The sequence below is a fragment of the Salmo salar genome, chromosome ssa17 (genome assembly GCF_905237065.1).
Source record: "Salmo salar chromosome ssa17, Ssal_v3.1, whole genome shotgun sequence".
Classification (NCBI taxonomy): Eukaryota; Metazoa; Chordata; class Actinopteri; order Salmoniformes; family Salmonidae; genus Salmo; species Salmo salar.
The window spans coordinates 72,069,718-72,087,402 of NC_059458.1; the positions used below are offsets into that span (position 1 = coordinate 72,069,718).

Below are 17,685 nucleotides of genomic sequence, written 5' to 3' on the forward strand. Positions count from 1 at the left end.
ATATATAGATGGGTTATATTATTGTTACTCCCAGTGATATATAGATGGGTTATATTATAGTTACTCCCAGTGATATATAGATGGGTTATATTATTGTTACTCCCAGTGATATATAGATGGGTTATATTATAGTTACTCCCAGTGATATATAGATGGGTTATATTATAGTTACTCCCAGTGATATATAGATGGGTTATATTATAGTTACTCCCAGTGATATATAGATGGGTTATATTATAGTTACTCCCAGTGATATATAGATGGGTTATATTATAGTTACTTCCAGTGATATATAGATGGGTTATATTATTGTTACTCCCAGTGATATATAGATGGGTTATATTATAGTTACTTCCAGTGATATATAGATGGGTTATATTATAGTTACTCCCAGTGATATATAGATGGGTTATATTATAGTTACTCCCAGTGATATATAGATGGGTTATATTATTGTTACTCCCAGTGATATATAGATGGGTTATATTATAGTTACTCCCAGTGATATATAGATGGGTTATATTATAGTTACTTCCAGTGATATATAGATGGGTTATATTATAGTTACTCCCAGTGATATATAGATGGGTTATATTATAGTTGCTCCCAGTGATATATAGATGGGTTATATTATAGTTACTCCCAGTGATATATAGATGGGTTATATTATTGTTACTCCCAGTGATATATAGATGGGTTATATTATAGTTACTCCCAGTGATATATAGATGGGTTATATTATTGTTACTCCCAGTGATATATAGATGGGTTATATTATAGTTACTCCCAGTGATATATAGATGGGTTATATTATTGTTACTCCCAGTGATATATAGATGGGTTATATTATAGTTACTTCCAGTGATATATAGATGGGTTATATTATAGTTACTCCCAGTGATATATAGATGGGTTATATTATTGTTACTCCCAGTGATATATAGATGGGTTATATTATTGTTACTCCTAGTGATATATAGATGGGTTATATTATAGTTACTCCCAGTGATATATAGATGGGTTATATTATTGTTACTCCCAGTGATATATAGATGGGTTATATTATAGTTACTCCCAGTGATATATAGATGGGTTATATTATAGTTACTCCCAGTGATATATAGATGGGTTATATTATTGTTACTCCCAGTGATATATAGATGGGTTATATTATTGTTACTCCTAGTGATATATAGATGGGTTATATTATAGTTACTCCCAGTGATATATAGATGGGTTATATTATAGTTTCTCCCAGTGATATATAGATGGGTTATCTTATAGTTACTCCCAGTGATATATAGATGGGTTATATTATAGTTTCTCCCAGTGATATATAGATGGGTTATATTATAGTTACTCCCAGTGATATATAGATGGGTTATATTATTGTTACTCCCAGTGATATATAGATGGGTTATATTATTGTTACTCCCAGTGATATATAGATGGGTTATATTATAGTTACTCCCAGTGATATATAGATGGGTTATATTATAGTTACTCCCAGTGATATATAGATGGGTTATATTATAGTTACTCCCAGTGATATATAGATGGGTTATATTATTGTTACTCCCAGTGATATATAGATGGGTTATATTATTGTTACTCCCAGTGATATATAGATGGGTTATATTATAGTTACTCCCAGTGATATATAGATGGGTTATATTATTGTTACTCCCAGTGATATATAGATGGGTTATATTATTGTTACTCCCAGTGATATATAGATGGGTTATATTATTGTTACTCCTAGTGATATATAGATGGGTTATATTATTGTTACTCCCAGTGATATATAGATGGGTTATATTATAGTTTCTCCCAGTGATATATAGATGGGTTATCTTATAGTTACTCCCAGTGATATATAGATGGGTTATATTATTGTTACTCCCAGTGATATATAGATGGGTTATATTATAGTTACTCCCAGTGATATATAGATGGGTTATATTATTGTTACTCCCAGTGATATATAGATGGGTTATATTATTGTTACTCCCAGTGATATATAGATGGGTTATATTATAGTTACTCCGTTTCAGAGGATGGTAGCTTATGGTTGTTTGCTGCTTTAAATATGGATGAGACAGTTTAGCATAAGGACTTGATTCAATCCACAGCGCTGAAGAGCATGCGCTACAGCGCAATAGAAATGTACAGGCAGTGTTCCCACGTTAGCTGAGACTGCATTCAGAGTAAAGCCTGCATATGTGGGCTCAATCGGAAATGACCTCTCAATTTCAATCGCGCCATAGCACTGAACTTCAGCGATACGGATTGAATGGAGCCCTTAGTCTTCCTGAGGCTTGGCAGTCGACGGGACAGAGGTGTGTGATTGTGTGGATTTGAGTAGGGCTCAGGTAGGGATGCTTGATTGTGATGTTGCGATACAAAGGTTCCATGGGCCTAGTGTACGTACAGTAGTATCAGACCATCTGTCATTATCTCAGTTCACCCAGGTGCTATTCATTATTTGGACAGGAAATGTTCAATTCAAATAGCTGAAATACTCAATCAACCTCAGATTAAAAACACACAGGGTATAAAGACAGAGATTCTACATCACAGGAGGCTGATGAGGGGAGGATGAAAACACACAGGGTATACAGCCAGAGATTCTGTCAGGCGCGTCGTAAAAAGTGGACCAAGGCGCAGTGGGTATCGTGCTCATCTTCCTTATTTATTTGGATAAACGTGAACACTTAACAAAAAAAATAACAAACAACGACGAAAAACAGTCCTGTAAGGTTACACAGCTATACATGGAACAACTACCCACAAACACAGTGACAAAAACCCCCTACTTAAATATGGCCTCCAATTAGAAGCAACAAAGAACAGCTGCTTCCAATTGAAGGCCAAACCAAACCTGAACATAGAAATAGACTAAATAGACATTCAAACATAGAAATAGACAACATTGAACATTACCCAAAAACCCAAGACACATAAATCAAACACACCCCTGCCACGTCCTGACCATACTACAATAACAAAATGACTCCTTACTGGTCAGGACATGACAGATTCTACATCACAGAAGGCTGATGAGGGGAGAACGGCTGATAATAATGTCCAGAACAGAGCAAATGGAATGTCATCAAACACCGGGAAACCATGGAAACCATGTGTTTGATGTATTTGATACCATTCCTCTCCAGTCATTACAATGAGCCCGTTCTCCCATATTAAGGTGCCACCAACCTCCTGTGTTCTACATGTTGACTTTCTCAGAACCAAGCAGCAATTGTAAAGACAGCGGAATCATGGGTAGTGTAGTTCTCTGTAAAGATAAATCACTACTATTTAACTAAAAGCAGCAGTGCCAATCTAGAGGTTGTTAAGCTTCATATCAATGTGTTCCTGTTAGCGTTCCTGTTAGCGTTCCTGTTAGCGTTCCTGTTAGCGTTCCCTGCTCTTTGCTTGCGACTGGGGTGCGTGAGGTGATTACTGATAAGGACCCGTTTCACAGGCTGAGTCTGACCTGCAGCTAGTGAGTAAACTGTTGACGTGTCATGTGGCATTAGGAGCGGGAGATGCTGACGGGGTTCGGCAGCCGTGGGAGATCGGGAGAGTGATAAGATTCTAATCAGAGACTTCCTGTCCACACTGAAGCTATGTGACGGTCCTAATACCTGTGGACCAGTTGGTGTTTATTTCTGAAGCATAAAAGTCTGTGAAGGAAGAATTCATGTCTAAGGTCAGGAGTCTTTGCAGAAAATCCAATTAGCATCCACATGATTCTGAGATGTAATGTTTCTACAGGTGAGATTTAGTTGATCCATCCATATTGTTGTGAGATCTAATTTAGTGTAATTGTGGTATGATTAGTCCCTCCACGTCATTGACATCAATCTTAATGAACAAATTGGATCTCAACATAGTGTGTATAAACCCTGCAGTGCTTACATCTTACAATCAGGATAGGCAAATTAGATCTCACACTCTTGTTGATTGGCAAAGCCTTCCTGACGGTTGTGATGTGCATTGAGACCATCAGCATATTCACACAATTTAATTTGCCCATCTATATACAATTGACCCTTCGCTAAGCCCTGTCCATGAATTTTGGCCAACCAATCACAGCACTATAATGGATAGCAACTGTCATCGAGTCCAACACCTCAGACAAGCTCAAGTCCCTCCCCACACTCTCCTCCTTCCTCTCCTCCTTCCTTCTCTCCCTCTTCCTTCTCTCTTATCTCTCTCTCCCCACACACCCTTCCTCCTCTCTCCCCACTCCCCTCCCCCTCTCTCCACTCCCTCCTCCCTTCCCCCTCTCTCCCCATGCTCCCTTCCTCTTCTCTCCCCACTATCGCTTCACTCTTTCTTCCCACTCTCTCTCTTCCTTCCCCATCTTCAACTCCCCCCTACTCTGTAACACACACATCCACAGGTCTTCATCCATCCCTTCCCCCCGCCCCCCCACAATCTGTAACACACACATCCACAGGTCTTCAACCCCCCCGTCCCTCCCGTCCCCCCACAATCTGTAACACACACATCCACAGGTCTTCAACCCCCCGTCCCTCCCGTCCCCCCCATTCCCCCCACAATCTGTAACACACACATCCACAGGTCTTCAATCCTCCCTCCCCCCCACAATCTGTAACACACACATTCACAGGTCTTCACCCCTCCCGTCCCTCCCACAATCTGTAACACACACATCCACAGGTCTTCAACCCTCCCGTCCCCCCACAATCTGTAACACACACATCCACAGGTCTTCAACCCTCCCGTCCCCCCCACAATCTGTAACACACACATCCACAGGTCTTCAACCCTCCCGTCCCCCCCACAATCTGTAACACACACATCCACAGGTCTTCAACCCTCCCGTCCCCCCACAATCTGTAACACACACATCCACAGGTCTTCAACCCTCCCGTCCCCCCCACAATCTGTAACACACACATCCACAGGTCTTCAACCCCCCCGTCCCCCCACAATCTGTAACACACACATCCACCGGTCTTCAACTCTGCTTCCAATCCAGCCCGACAGACACTTCAGTCACACCGTGAAAAACACTTCAAAGAGACAGACTGCAGAGTTGAACTAATAAAAGAAGGCGGAGTGAGAGGAATACTCAGGCACAAATACATGTCTTCCTTTGATTTCTCCTCCGTTCTACATCTTCATAAGCGCTGTGGAGGTTAGCAGTTATTGTATAGCCGTACCTTGGAGAGGGGTAGGAGCACCATAATGGAAGCCTATAGCTTGGTCATGATACGTTTGGGGATTGGGCAGTTTGCCTCTGGTCCTGTAGTGGAGCTGTGCCCCTCTGGGAAGACTCTACCTTAACATGTTATTACTGTATGACATCCACAGAAAAGCAATCTGATATGATTTAACACAAGGAAGAAATCCTGTGGGTCTCGGCCGGTGCATGAGTTCCTACAACTGTATCTTACTAACTCAGCACTTTTATGAAAGCTGACATCTTACAGGATTTAAGTTGTGTTTTTGGTCTTGTTGATTTATGTCGCATTGGCACAATTTGATGGTTGGAGTGATTTGCAAGGGTTGAACATGCATGTTCCCCCCAGGGCCTCTAACTGTTATTCATTCCATTCAGTTGGAGCGGTATTTGAGGTGGGATTTAATTGGCCCCAGACAATGACAAGTTCATCAGACCCGTCATATATGCAGTTCGTTTGATCCTCGGCTCGGATAGAAGATTACAATGGGAAATCAAAGTGATAACCCCTGACATTAACACATGGTCTGTATCAGGGGAAACTGCATACTTACATTCACAGCTCTCTGGGGGGGGGGGGGCTGTTAACTGAACAGAAGGAGGCTGTTAACTGGATTTTGCATCTGTCTGCAAAAAAACAAAGGTACACTTGTTACCATCCTGATTCTACCATTCATTGGATGTCAACATCAAGCATGGCAGGACCCAATTCCCCTAGCCTAATAACAAATACCAAATGTTCAATTCCAAGTGGACCCTGTGGCCAAGGGGTAGGCAACTAGATTCAGTTGCAGGACCATTTTTGTCGGAGCGGATGGTGGGGTGACCGGAACATAATTATAATCATTTCTACACTGCAAATTGACTACAACTAAGCCAAAAAATATATATATTGGAAAATAACAATCATTTCATGCCTTGATTAAATTGAGACATGATCACATACGTATATTTTTTAATTCGCAGGAATACAATGTTGTTGTTGCTGAATTCCAAAATGAAAAACTCTTGCGGGCCAGCAAAAAAAAATCTGGTTTTGGCCTGTGGGCTGCTGACCCCTGCTCTAGGTGTGATTTCCAGTATTTCCAGTGTCTAAGAAAGGAGACGATTTGGAATTGGGCCCCACGTCGTCACCTAGAACCAGAGATGTCAGGTGGACCTGCTGTTTTACCTGGAGACAGAAATCCCTCCAATTTCCTTTACCCTCTCAAACCCCACGACTCCCTTTCTCCAATTGCCCTCCTGCCCTGAGCAGGTGGCCGAGGTGTGTGTGAGTGGGTGTGACCTTCCTGTGACCTTCCTTACAATAAGTAACCTGCAATGCCCACCTGCCGCGTAACCTGCTCTGTTAACTTAATAGCCTCGGTTTCCTTTCTCCATGCACACACACACACACACACACACCACACCATACCACATACCACATACCACATACCACACACCACATACCACACTACACCACACACTTATCAGGCTAAATTTGGGGTGTCCAGGAGCAGTTGTGGCGCCGGAAGGAAACAGGTAATGACCATCTTTAATGAAAGAGTTGACAGAGGTCCTCAGCTGCTGTTGACACTGGCTGATTACTTCTCCTTCTCCAGCCCTCTTTACCCTGACGCAGCTGAGAGCTTCCTGGAGACACAGTCTGTGTGTGTGTGTGTGTGTGTGTGTGTGTGTGTGTGTGTGTGTGTGTGTGTGTGTGTGTGTGTGTGTGTGAGTGAGAGCGAGGGGGGGGGTTCACATACACTGCTAAGTGCCTTTGCAGCTCCATTTAGGCCATTTGTACGTGGGCGGCAGGTAGCCTAAGGGTTAAGAGCATTGGGCCAGGAACCAAAACGTTCGAAACCCTTAGCCAACAATGTGCAAAATATATCGATGTACCCTTGAGCAAGGCACTTAACCCTAATTGCTTTGGATAAGAGCGTCTGCTAAATTAGAAAAATGTAAATGTCTATTGAGAGTCAGGGCTGCTCAGACTGTGAAAAGTGATTGGAGGTGAGACAACTGTCTCTAACAGTGCATGATTCCTACTCTAGGCTCCCGAATGGCGCAGCGGTCTAAGGCACTTCATTTCAGTGCTAGAGGCGTCACTACAGACCCTGGTTCAATTCCAGGCTGTATCACAACCGGCCGTGAGAGTCGCATAAGGGTGCACAATTGGCCCAGTGTCGTTAGGGTTTGGCCGGGGTAGGCCATCATTGTAAATAAGAATTTGTTCTTAACTGACTTGCCTGGTTAAATAAAGGTTCAATACAAGATTCTAAAGGCTAAAACATCCCTCAGTCTTGAAACAAACCTGAAATACCACAGTGACATTTAAATCCAAGAATAAAGCATTTTGTGGTGTATGTATGTAAATGTGGTGATTATACAGTTCACTAATACAGTCTGCTGTGTGTGTTACCTCCACAGGTACTACTCAGACATCAGTAAGATGCCGGCCATCAGTGACCAGGACATGAATGCGTACCTGGCAGAGCAGTCCCGGATGCACATTAACGAGTTCAACAGCATGAGCTCCCTCAGTGAGATCTACTCCTACGTGGGCAAATACACAGAGGAGGTACGGCAACACACCGTGGACAAAAATCACACTTTATTCAAGACAGGTAGCAGTGTTCCATTTAGGACAGCCAGTCTTACACAGTTGGGTTAGAAGTAGAAATGTATTGTAGATGGCTTGTAGGTTCAGACGATCTGGAAGATGTATATAAAATACATTTACAAGCAACCCAGACGGCATATATCAGAGTTTTTCCAACCTCTCCCGGAGGACTCCCAACCATGTCTTTCTTCTACTACAGAGATAACACACTTCTCAACTTAGATCATCAAGCCATTCTGTCGTTGAATAATGCCTGGTTAAATAAAGGTTACTTTTTTTTAAATACAAAAACAAATAAGATGTGGTAGTTCAGGTCTACTAAATTGTGAGACGTCAAGGGGTCCCAGAGGAAAGGCTCCAGAAACACTGTCATACAGAAGAAACATTTCTTGTATGTGCCATTACTCTGCCATTGTCAGCTGGTGTGTGAGGCTGACAGTTACACGTGGACTGGCTGTGTGTGAGGCTGACAGTAACACGTGGACTGGCTGTGTGTGAGGCTGACAGTTACACATGGACTGGCTGTGTGTGAGGCTGACAGTGACATGTGGACTGGCTGTGTGTGGGGCTGACAGTAACACGTGGACTGGCTGTGTGTGAGGCTGACAGTTACACGTGGACTGGCTGTGTGTGAGGCTGACAGTAACACGTGGACTGGCTGTGTGTGAGGCTGACAGTAACACGTGGACTGGCTGTGTGTGAGGCTGACAGTTACATGTGGACTGGCTGTGTGTGAGGCTGACAGTAACATGTGGACTGGCTGTGTGTGGGGCTGACAGTTACACGTGGACTGGCTGTGTGTGAGGCTGACAGTAACACGTGGACTGGCTGTGTGTGAGGCTGACAGTTACATGTGGACTGGCTGTGTGTGAGGCTGACAGTAACACGTGGACTGGCTGTGTGTGGGGCTGACAGTTACACGTGGACTGGCTGTGTGTGGGGCTGACAGTAACACGTGGACTGGCTGTGTGTGAGGCTGACAGTGACATGTGGACTGGCTGTGTGTGGGGCTGACAGTAACACGTGGACTGGCTGTGTGTGAGGCTGACAGTGACATGTGGACTGGCTGTGTGTGGGGCTGACAGTAACACGTGGATTGGCTATGTGTGGGGCTGACAGTTACACGTGGACTGGCTGTGTGTGAGGCTGACAGTAACACGTGGACTGGCTGTGTGTGAGGCTGACAGTGACATGTGGACTGGCTGTGTGTGGGGCTGACAGTAACACGTGGATTGGCTGTGTGTGAGGCTGACAGTTACACGTGGACTGGCTGTGTGTGGGGCTGACAGTAACACGTGGATTGGCTGTGTGTGTCTCTCTCTGTCAGATTGTGTGTGCACTGGAGCAGGACGACGCCGCCAGGAAACAGAGACTTTCCTTCAAGCTGGAGCAGGTGGTGGCCTTCATGAGCCTGGAGAGCTGAGGACCGCACTTCCCAGGGCGCACTGGGAGACCCGTCAGAAACCGAGCCGTGCCTGAGCAAAGACCTGTCCATCTATCTCTTCACCATCGTCATCAGCATCAGAACTCCTCTCCGTTTCAAAGACAACACATATTGTCCTGTTTTCTTCCTCCTCTTCTTCCTCTTCCTGACAAGTGTTTGGCATCTCATCCGCTCAGCTTCCTAGGACGTGTAGAGAAGACTGGCTGACGGACTGACTGGAGGGTCGGCAGAGCTGGGGACTGCTTTTCCCACCATGCAATGGGAGGGCCTCATCCCAGCTTTGCTGCGTAGAAGAGTCTGATGGAGGGGTGGTTGTCTGCCAGCTCGCCATATCGCCATAATTTACACCTTCATGTTGGGGGAGAAACAAACATTTATGTTGCCTTTAAAAATAACACTGATAGCAAAGTCTTTTGCAACCACAATGTTGGGTGTCAATTTGTTCAGACTTTCTGAATAGGATATTAGTCAATGAAACCAGAGTCCAGTTAATTGTAGTGCTATAGTCAACATCACATCAAACGTGGAAAAACAAAGTGGTATTATATAAATGAGGAAACCAAAATGACCACCTCTGAAGACAAAAAAACAGAAGGTTTGCCTGGTTCACACAGTTCTTAAGATTGGGAAATAGGCAAACTCCAGAATTGTTTTCTCAATGTAGCTTTGAGGTGTATTTAAAGAGACTCCGATAGGGGCTGGGGAGAGTTAGTGCTTCTTGAATTTTCCTTTTTTTCCGAAAACCTGACTGACTTTGAAATCCAGAGAAGAACAGATTCCCCTTTGTGGCATTGGCGCAAGTCTGCTCCCTCCCACCCACCAACCAACCCCTCCAAGTAACTCTATAGATAAAACAATCCTCATCTCCTGAATCGGTGTGGTACCTGCTGAATTATCCTGACTATTATAAGACTAATTAGTGGAGGACAGACCCAGGTCTGTCTGGTCCTCCTCTGTGACGAGAAGCACACATCCAACTCTTGACCACAGTGACCCGACAGCTCTGACACCTGGAACGGTCAGTCTGACCCGTGTGTGCTGCTAACGGATGGAGGTCACTCGCCGGTCTATCAAAGCACACACACAAACAGATACTCACGGCAGCTGTCCAAGACCTGTCCTGAGGGTAACTCTACTCCTGATTCACCCTCTGATCACACTGTCTGAATACTAGGGGAGCTGACTGACATCTACTGAGAGGAGGAGAGGGACGCTTCACTAGAGCAGTCTTACCATGGACCCATGCTTTATACATGACAGAGATGGTGCAGTACTGCTTAAATGGGATCTGCTCTGCTGAGAGAGAGGGAGAGAGAGAGAGACCTTCTGTAAAGACTTGGGACGGGGGGAATCAATTGATGGACATAACTGGTCAGCCGAAAAACCAAAGGAGCTTGACATTTTAAAAAGACAAAAAAAGTTATTTAAAAACAATGTATTTAAAGGAAATGACACGGGGAAAGGATTTGGTGAAAGAAAAACCCACCCCACAACAACAAAAACTTAACCCTGTGTGATTTTCTGACCTCAGTGTGCCGAAGAGGGAGCCGCGGACGAGTCCCGCCCTCCTCCTTGCCGTCCCGGTTTCTTCCGTGTTTGGCACACCGTTTTTCTTCCCTCTTTGTCCGGTTTTCCACGTCAGTTTTTTTGCACAAGTGTGGAGACAGCTTCCATGCGGGAATCCCAAACTCTGAGTGCTCTGGGTCGCTCATGTTGTGTGTTAGTGTAGTCGTCCTCCGCAGCCTTCTCCAAGCCTCAAAAAGCTGAAACTAGAGTGAGAAAAACAAGTGAACGTCAAATAGACGACCAGAAACGGACATGAACAGACTTGTGGAATGTGATAACCTGGATGGGAGAGGGAGATAGAGATGGAGAAACGATGGAGAAACCCTCCTTTCCTATAGACCTCTGACCTTTCTTTTGCCTTGACAACGTGCCCCATGTGGTGATGTGAATGTGTGGAGACCGCCCTCGGTCCACCTTCGGTCCTTATTGGCTTTTTAAGCGCATGTAAAACTTCAATTTAAAACAAAAAAAAGAGGAAAATAGAGAAAATAAGCCTTGCAAATGATGGTGTGGATGTGTTCTTTTCTTTATTTTGCTTGGAAGAAAAATCTGAGGGAAAAAAGTGGATTGTTCATGTTAAAACTATAACTAACCGTTAAGGTGGAACCTTTATCTCCCGTTCAGCCCATGCAAACCTCTCATTACCATGTCTTGTGAAAGTGTTAGATGCTAATAAGAATAAAGTGGTACCTTAAAATCCAATATATTATATACCCTTGCATGCTGACCTATTTGGATGTTATGAAACGGAACTGCCTTGCAATCAAATATATTTATCTACTGCTACTAGGAAACTTTAAACGGTTCACAAACAAAACAGATATTTTGAATTCTCATGGACTGATGTAGTACAATAACTCATGACTAAGTTTTAATTCATTCAGTCCTTTTGCTTAGTCCTTTCAGAGTAGATTGTCCTCTAACACCCATCCATATACATGTTCCATTAGTTAGTGACTTCATCAGTTCCAGAACCCTCAGGTTTTGGTTCTGGTAGACTAATTCTGCAGTGAGCTTCTTGCTCTTTTCTTGGCTGCTATTGTTTCTCTAGTGTCTGTCTGTGTTTTCATCCGGAAACGATCTCCCCTAGCCTATAACCTTACCTTTGGATTCTATTATTTTATCATATAAAAAATGACATTTATTTTTGTAAGCCTAGGACTGGCTGCAAAGCTACCTTGTAAACGTCTTATTGCGGCACCTGTTACTATAGTTGTGGATGTGTTTTTTAGATTCTGTTTTGACAGTTGTTTGATCTGAAGAGCTCAGTGAATAGGGAACTAGCGTTAGGAGGGCTTTCAGGGTTCAATGAAAAAGTTTGCTCATACAAAACCCATGTATCGCACAACATGCCTCATTACTGGAATCCTTATGGTCTTATGGGGTGTACAATACATTCAAGTCAATCATAGATGACTTGTCTGTTAGTATCTGCTGTCCTTCAATTCTACTGCTACATCTAAAGGTGTTCTGCACAAACTTACTGAAAAGATACTGGTGGCTTTAACTCAAAAACCCCCTCTCCTTTGGACAACTTCAAACGATTAAACGTCTCTTGATGAACTCATCAAAGAGAAACAGGTGTCTGGAAGCTTCAATAACCACACTAGCTCTGATCCTGAAAGCTTCTGATTTACTTAGTTGATTGAGTTTTGTAAAATGTGTTTTATTTCCGTCACATCGCTGTCTAATGTATGAACCATATCTAATTAATCCACAACTGAACTGTCTAAAGGGGTGAGTTCTGTCAGTGGTTGGTATTCAGGTTGGAGGGGGTACATTCATGAACAGCGCGTTCTCTGGACGTTCTACACTGCCAACATGTTCAAACTGTTCACAAAGCTTGTGATCAAATAAACAATAAGAAAGAACTGAAAGGAATCTACTGTATTAATTCGGTCTGATGGAAAATCCCAGGTAAAATAGTTCATAAATAAGACTGAGCTTGGTAGGGAACTCAACGTTTAGGAGCTCCTGTTAAGTTTATAGCCTGTAAATTGACCCACTATTATCCATGTATTATATTGTCTCTAGCTACCCAAAGTGTCCTCCTCTCTAAGTCCATTGTTTTTATTTGGTGGTGAAGAGAATGAATGTCCTAGAATCTCGTAGTGAATCTGCCCCCTGGTGTTGTAACATACGATGTTTCCATTTTCGCCCATGTTCCCCGGCGACAAAGCTCGTCTGAGACTACTGACCCCTTTGTTGCCGAGGGACTCGATAAAGCTTCCACCTTCAACGTTTTGTAGGAACTAAAGATAGGTCCTTCTAGAGTTCAGTGTTATAGCAGGTGTTACAGAAACAGTAGAAATACTTTTACTATTACCATATTTGCTGAGAGATAAAGAGTATCCTATCAAGAGATAAAACTAAACCTGGGGGGAAAAGGCCAGCTTCTCTAACTTTGCTATAATTAATTGTATACCTGTGTATGTAAATATAATGCATTCCTATTTTGCAGTCAAGAACAAAATACTATTTGTAATATAGAATAAACTTTATTATGAAACAAAGTGTTTTGTAGTTTGTTTATTTATATGAAATTATTTATTTAAATATTGTTATTTTTGATGGCACAGCAGGTGTGAAATGGAATAATGTGTACTGGAATTAATGCATTCATTTCAAATAATGGGAAGCAAAATGCCCCGTTTCCCTCAGAGTAGAACGGCACAGGTGAAGCAGAAACCTACAGCACTTTGTTTTAATATGTTGTATGGTAACCCGTAGTAGAAAAGCAATTGTACATTCAAAGTTGTTTGTTGTGACGGCTTCACCTCGTACCTAAGGCTGCAGCACAGCCGCGGTAATAACAGTCACACACACCCTCTCGTGTACAATTGCTTTATGGGCAATTCCACGGTGACAGAATGATGCTGAGACACTGATGTTCACTTTAAAATGCATGTCAAACAAAAACAAATGCTTGCAAAGTTAAACAAACCAGACACCTCTATGCACAAGGACTACAGTATCAATTTCCACTGAACATTTTACAAAAACATTTACTTGAAGAACCGTGCAGATGCAACAGTTTGCTGTTTGTGCCGTCATTCTGTTACCAAACGTTGCATCTGCACTGTTCTTCAAGTTCATTTGTTTTTCAGACATTTTCAGTGGAAATTGTTAAACGTAATCGTTGTGAATAGAGTTTCTCAATTTCAGAATATTATCTTTCAAAGTACTGACCATTTCAGCTGGTTCATATTGCTGTGGTAAAGATTCTACTGCAGTCCAATACGAGTTTATGAGCTTTATAGTAATTATTTATGTTTATTTGTCAGGGACCATGTACACCCTAGTCCCTAAATTGCCATTGGTGCCGAGTAGTTAGCCAAGCTAACAGGGACTAAACGGATGAAGGAAGTGAAATAATGGGAAAACATCCAGTACTTTGACTAAAGGTATCAAAAGTCTGAGGTGAATTACAAAGTAAATAATTCCACAAAATGTGCTAAATACACTGAGCCATCAAAAAGCAAGGACAGAAGGGAGCCAAACAACACACCTAAGACGCCAATCAATTAGCTCACACCTGATGCCAATTAGGCTTCCTGTGGCTGTAAAAGACCCCCAGAGCTCCAGACAGACAGTTTTCCTGGTCAACAGGTCTGGGATCAGCTTTCCTGTACACTACACTATCCTTTACCATTAGCAGGTAAGAATAACACCAACCCTGGGTTGCAGTAAAGACCAGAAAAGAAGACGGCAAAGAGAGAGGGAGTGACAGAAGAGGAAAGAGAGGGAGGTTAGACAATAGAGTGGAGAGAGAGACCTGCCAATCTGAGTGAACCCACAGTGAGGGAGGGAGGGAGGGAGGGAGGGAGGGAGGGAGGGAGGGAGGGAGGGAGGGAGGGAGGGACGGTGTGTGTCAATCTTCCTCAGCATGGGGTGACGGGGACAGGGAATTGAATTGGTCCTGGTGTCACCCTATATAGCAGCCACTGAACTGGGAGTAATGGGGGAGAGAAAATGGAAGAGGGCGCAGAGCGTCACCCTAATATTCCAACCAGTGAACTGGGAATAATGGAAGAGAGAGGCGACTGGGGGGTGAGGAGGGGAGAGAGGGTGATAGAGGGCACGAAGATGATGAAGCCATGCTATGATTGCAGCTGTGCTAGGGGTGGTGGTTTTTCACACTCCCACAGCCCCTGCCCCCCAACCCTTCCCTCCGCCCTTCTCCCAGCCACACTGATGTGAAGAAGAGAGAAAGAGGACGGTGAGGAGGGGAGAGAAGCAGAGAGGAGAGTTTAGAGGATCTATCCAGACGGAGATAGAGAGGGGTAGGAGTGGTGTTGAGAGGAGGTCAATCTGGGGGAGGGCTGGAGGGGTTGTGGGTCTGCTAATCGATCGTGCCGACCCCCTCCTGTGTCTCCAACCCAGACGTTAACCCAGACCGTCTCAGCTGGAACATGTTCAGAGACAACTCTATCTGTTAGTGATATAGGGCTTGCTTGACTATTAATGGATGGTATGAGGGGTTGCCATGACTTCCTAGCTGAACAAACGCCTTTACCACTTGTTTACTGAAGGTTTAAAAGAATAGTTCACTTGTTTACTAAAGGTTTAAAGGAATAGTTCACTTGTTTACTGAAGGTTTAAAATAATAGTTCACTTGTTTACTGAAGGTTTAAAGGAATAGTTCACTTGTTTACTGAAGGTTTAAAATAATAGTTCACTTGTTTACTAAAGGTTTAAAATAATAGTTCACTTGTTTACTGAAGGTTTAAAGGAATAGTTCACTTGTTTACTGAAGGTTTAAAAGAATAGTTCACTTGTTTACTGAAGGTTTAAAATAATAGTTCACTTGTTTACTGAAGGTTTAAAAGAATAGTTCACTTGTTTACTGAAGGTTTAAAAGAATAGTTCACTTGTTTACTGAAGGTTTAAAATAATAGTTCACTTGTTTACTGAAGGTTTAAAATAATAGTTCACTTGTTTACTGAAGGTTTAAAATAATAGTTCACTTGTTTACTAAAGGTTTAAAATAATAGTTCACTTGTTTACTGAAGGTTTAAAGGAATAGTTCACTTGTTTACTGAAGGTTTAAAGGAATAGTTCACTTGTTTACTGAAGGTTTAAAATAATAGTTCACTTGTTTACTGAAGGTTTAAAATAATAGTTCACTTGTTTACTGAAGGTTTAAAGGAATAGTTCACTTGTTTACTGAAGGTTTAAAAGAATAGTTCACTTGTTTACTGAAGGTTTAAAATAATAGTTCACTTGTTTACTGAAGGTTTAAAAGAATAGTTCACTTGTTTACTAAAGGTTTAAAGGAATAGTTCACTTGTTTACTGAAGGTTTAAAATAATAGTTCACTTGTTTACTGAAGGTTTAAAGGAATAGTTCACTTGTTTACTGAAGGTTTAAAATAATAGTTCACTTGTTTACTGAAGGTTTAAAATAATATTTCACTTGTTTACTGAAGGTTTAAAATAATAGTTCACTTGTTTACTGAAGGTTTAAAGGAATAGTTCACTTGTTTACTGAAGGTTTAAAAGAATAGTTCACTTGTTTACTGAAGGTTTAAAATAATAGTTCACTTGTTTACTGAAGGTTTAAAATAATAGTTCACTTGTTTACTGAAGGTTTAAAGGAATAGTTCACTTGTTTACTGAAGGTTTAAAATAATAGTTCACTTGTTTACTGAAGGTTTAAAATAATAGTTCACTTGTTTACTGAAGGTTTAAAATAATAGTTCACTTGTTTACTGAAGGTTTAAAGGAATAGTTCACTTGTTTACTGAAGGTTTAAAATAATAGTTCACTTGTTTACTGAAGGTTTAAAATAATAGTTCACTTGTTTACTGAAGGTTTAAAGGAATAGTTCACTTGTTTACTGCAGGTTTAAAATAATAGTTCACTTGTTTACTGAAGGTTTAAAGGAATAGTTCACTTGTTTACTGAAGGTTTAAAATAATAGTTCACTTGTTTACTGAAGGTTTAAAATAATAGTTCACTTGTTTACTGAAGGTTTAAAATAATAGTTCACTTGTTTACTGAAGGTTTAAAGGAATAGTTCACTTGTTTACTGAAGGTTTAAAGGAATAGTTCACTTGTTTACTGAAGGTTTAAAGGAATAGTTCACTTGTTTACTGAAGGTTTAAAGGAATAGTTCACTTGTTTACTGAAGGTTTAAAAGAATAGTTCACTTGTTTACTGAAGGTTTAAAAGAATAGTTCACTTGTTTACTGAAGGTTTAAAGGAATAGTTCACTTGTTTACTGAAGGTTTAAAAGAATAGTTCACTTGTTTACTGAAGGTTTAAAAGAATAGTTCACTTGTTTACTGAAGGTTTAAAAGAATAGTTCACTTGTTTACTGAAGGTTTAAAGGAATAGTTCACTTGTTTACTGAAGGTTTAAAATAATAGTTCACTTGTTTACTGAAGGTTTAAAATAATAGTTCACTTGTTTACTGAAGGTTTAAAATAATAGTTCACTTGTTTACTGAAGGTTTAAAGGAATAGTTCACTTGTTTACTGAAGGTTTAAAAGAATAGTTCACTTGTTTACTGAAGGTTTAAAAGAATAGTTCACTTGTTTACTGAAGGTTTAAAAGAATAGTTCACTTGTTTACTGAAGGTTTAAAATAATAGTTCACTTGTTTACTGAAGGTTTAAAAGAATAGTTCACTTGTTTACTGAAGGTTTAAAGGAATAGTTCACTTGTTTACTGAAGGTTTAAAATAATAGTTCACTTGTTTACTGAAGGTTTAAAGGAATAGTTCACTTGTTTACTGAAGGTTTAAAATAATAGTTCACTTGTTTACTGAAGGTTTAAAGGAATAGTTCACTTGTTTACTGAAGGTTTAAAAGGAATAGTTCACTTGTTTACTGAAGGTTTAAAAGGAATAGTTC

The 17,685-nt window shown here is 41.4% G+C and overlaps 1 protein-coding gene across 2 annotated transcripts in view; it reads left to right on the top strand.

Moving 5' to 3' along the window:
• The window catches only part of LOC106576477 (plexin-A4), a 643,097-nt gene extending 629,754 nt beyond the window's left edge, over window positions 1–13,343 (top strand). For both annotated transcript variants that reach the window (XM_045700071.1, XM_045700072.1), the window contains exons 31-32: window positions 7,628–7,778; window positions 9,148–13,343. In XM_045700071.1, coding sequence (XP_045556027.1) covers window positions 7,628–7,778; window positions 9,148–9,243 — 247 coding nt within the window. In that variant the 3' untranslated portion in view covers window positions 9,244–13,343. The remainder of the gene's footprint in view (window positions 1–7,627; window positions 7,779–9,147) is intronic.
• The last annotated feature ends 4,342 nt before the right edge of the window (window positions 13,344–17,685 follow it).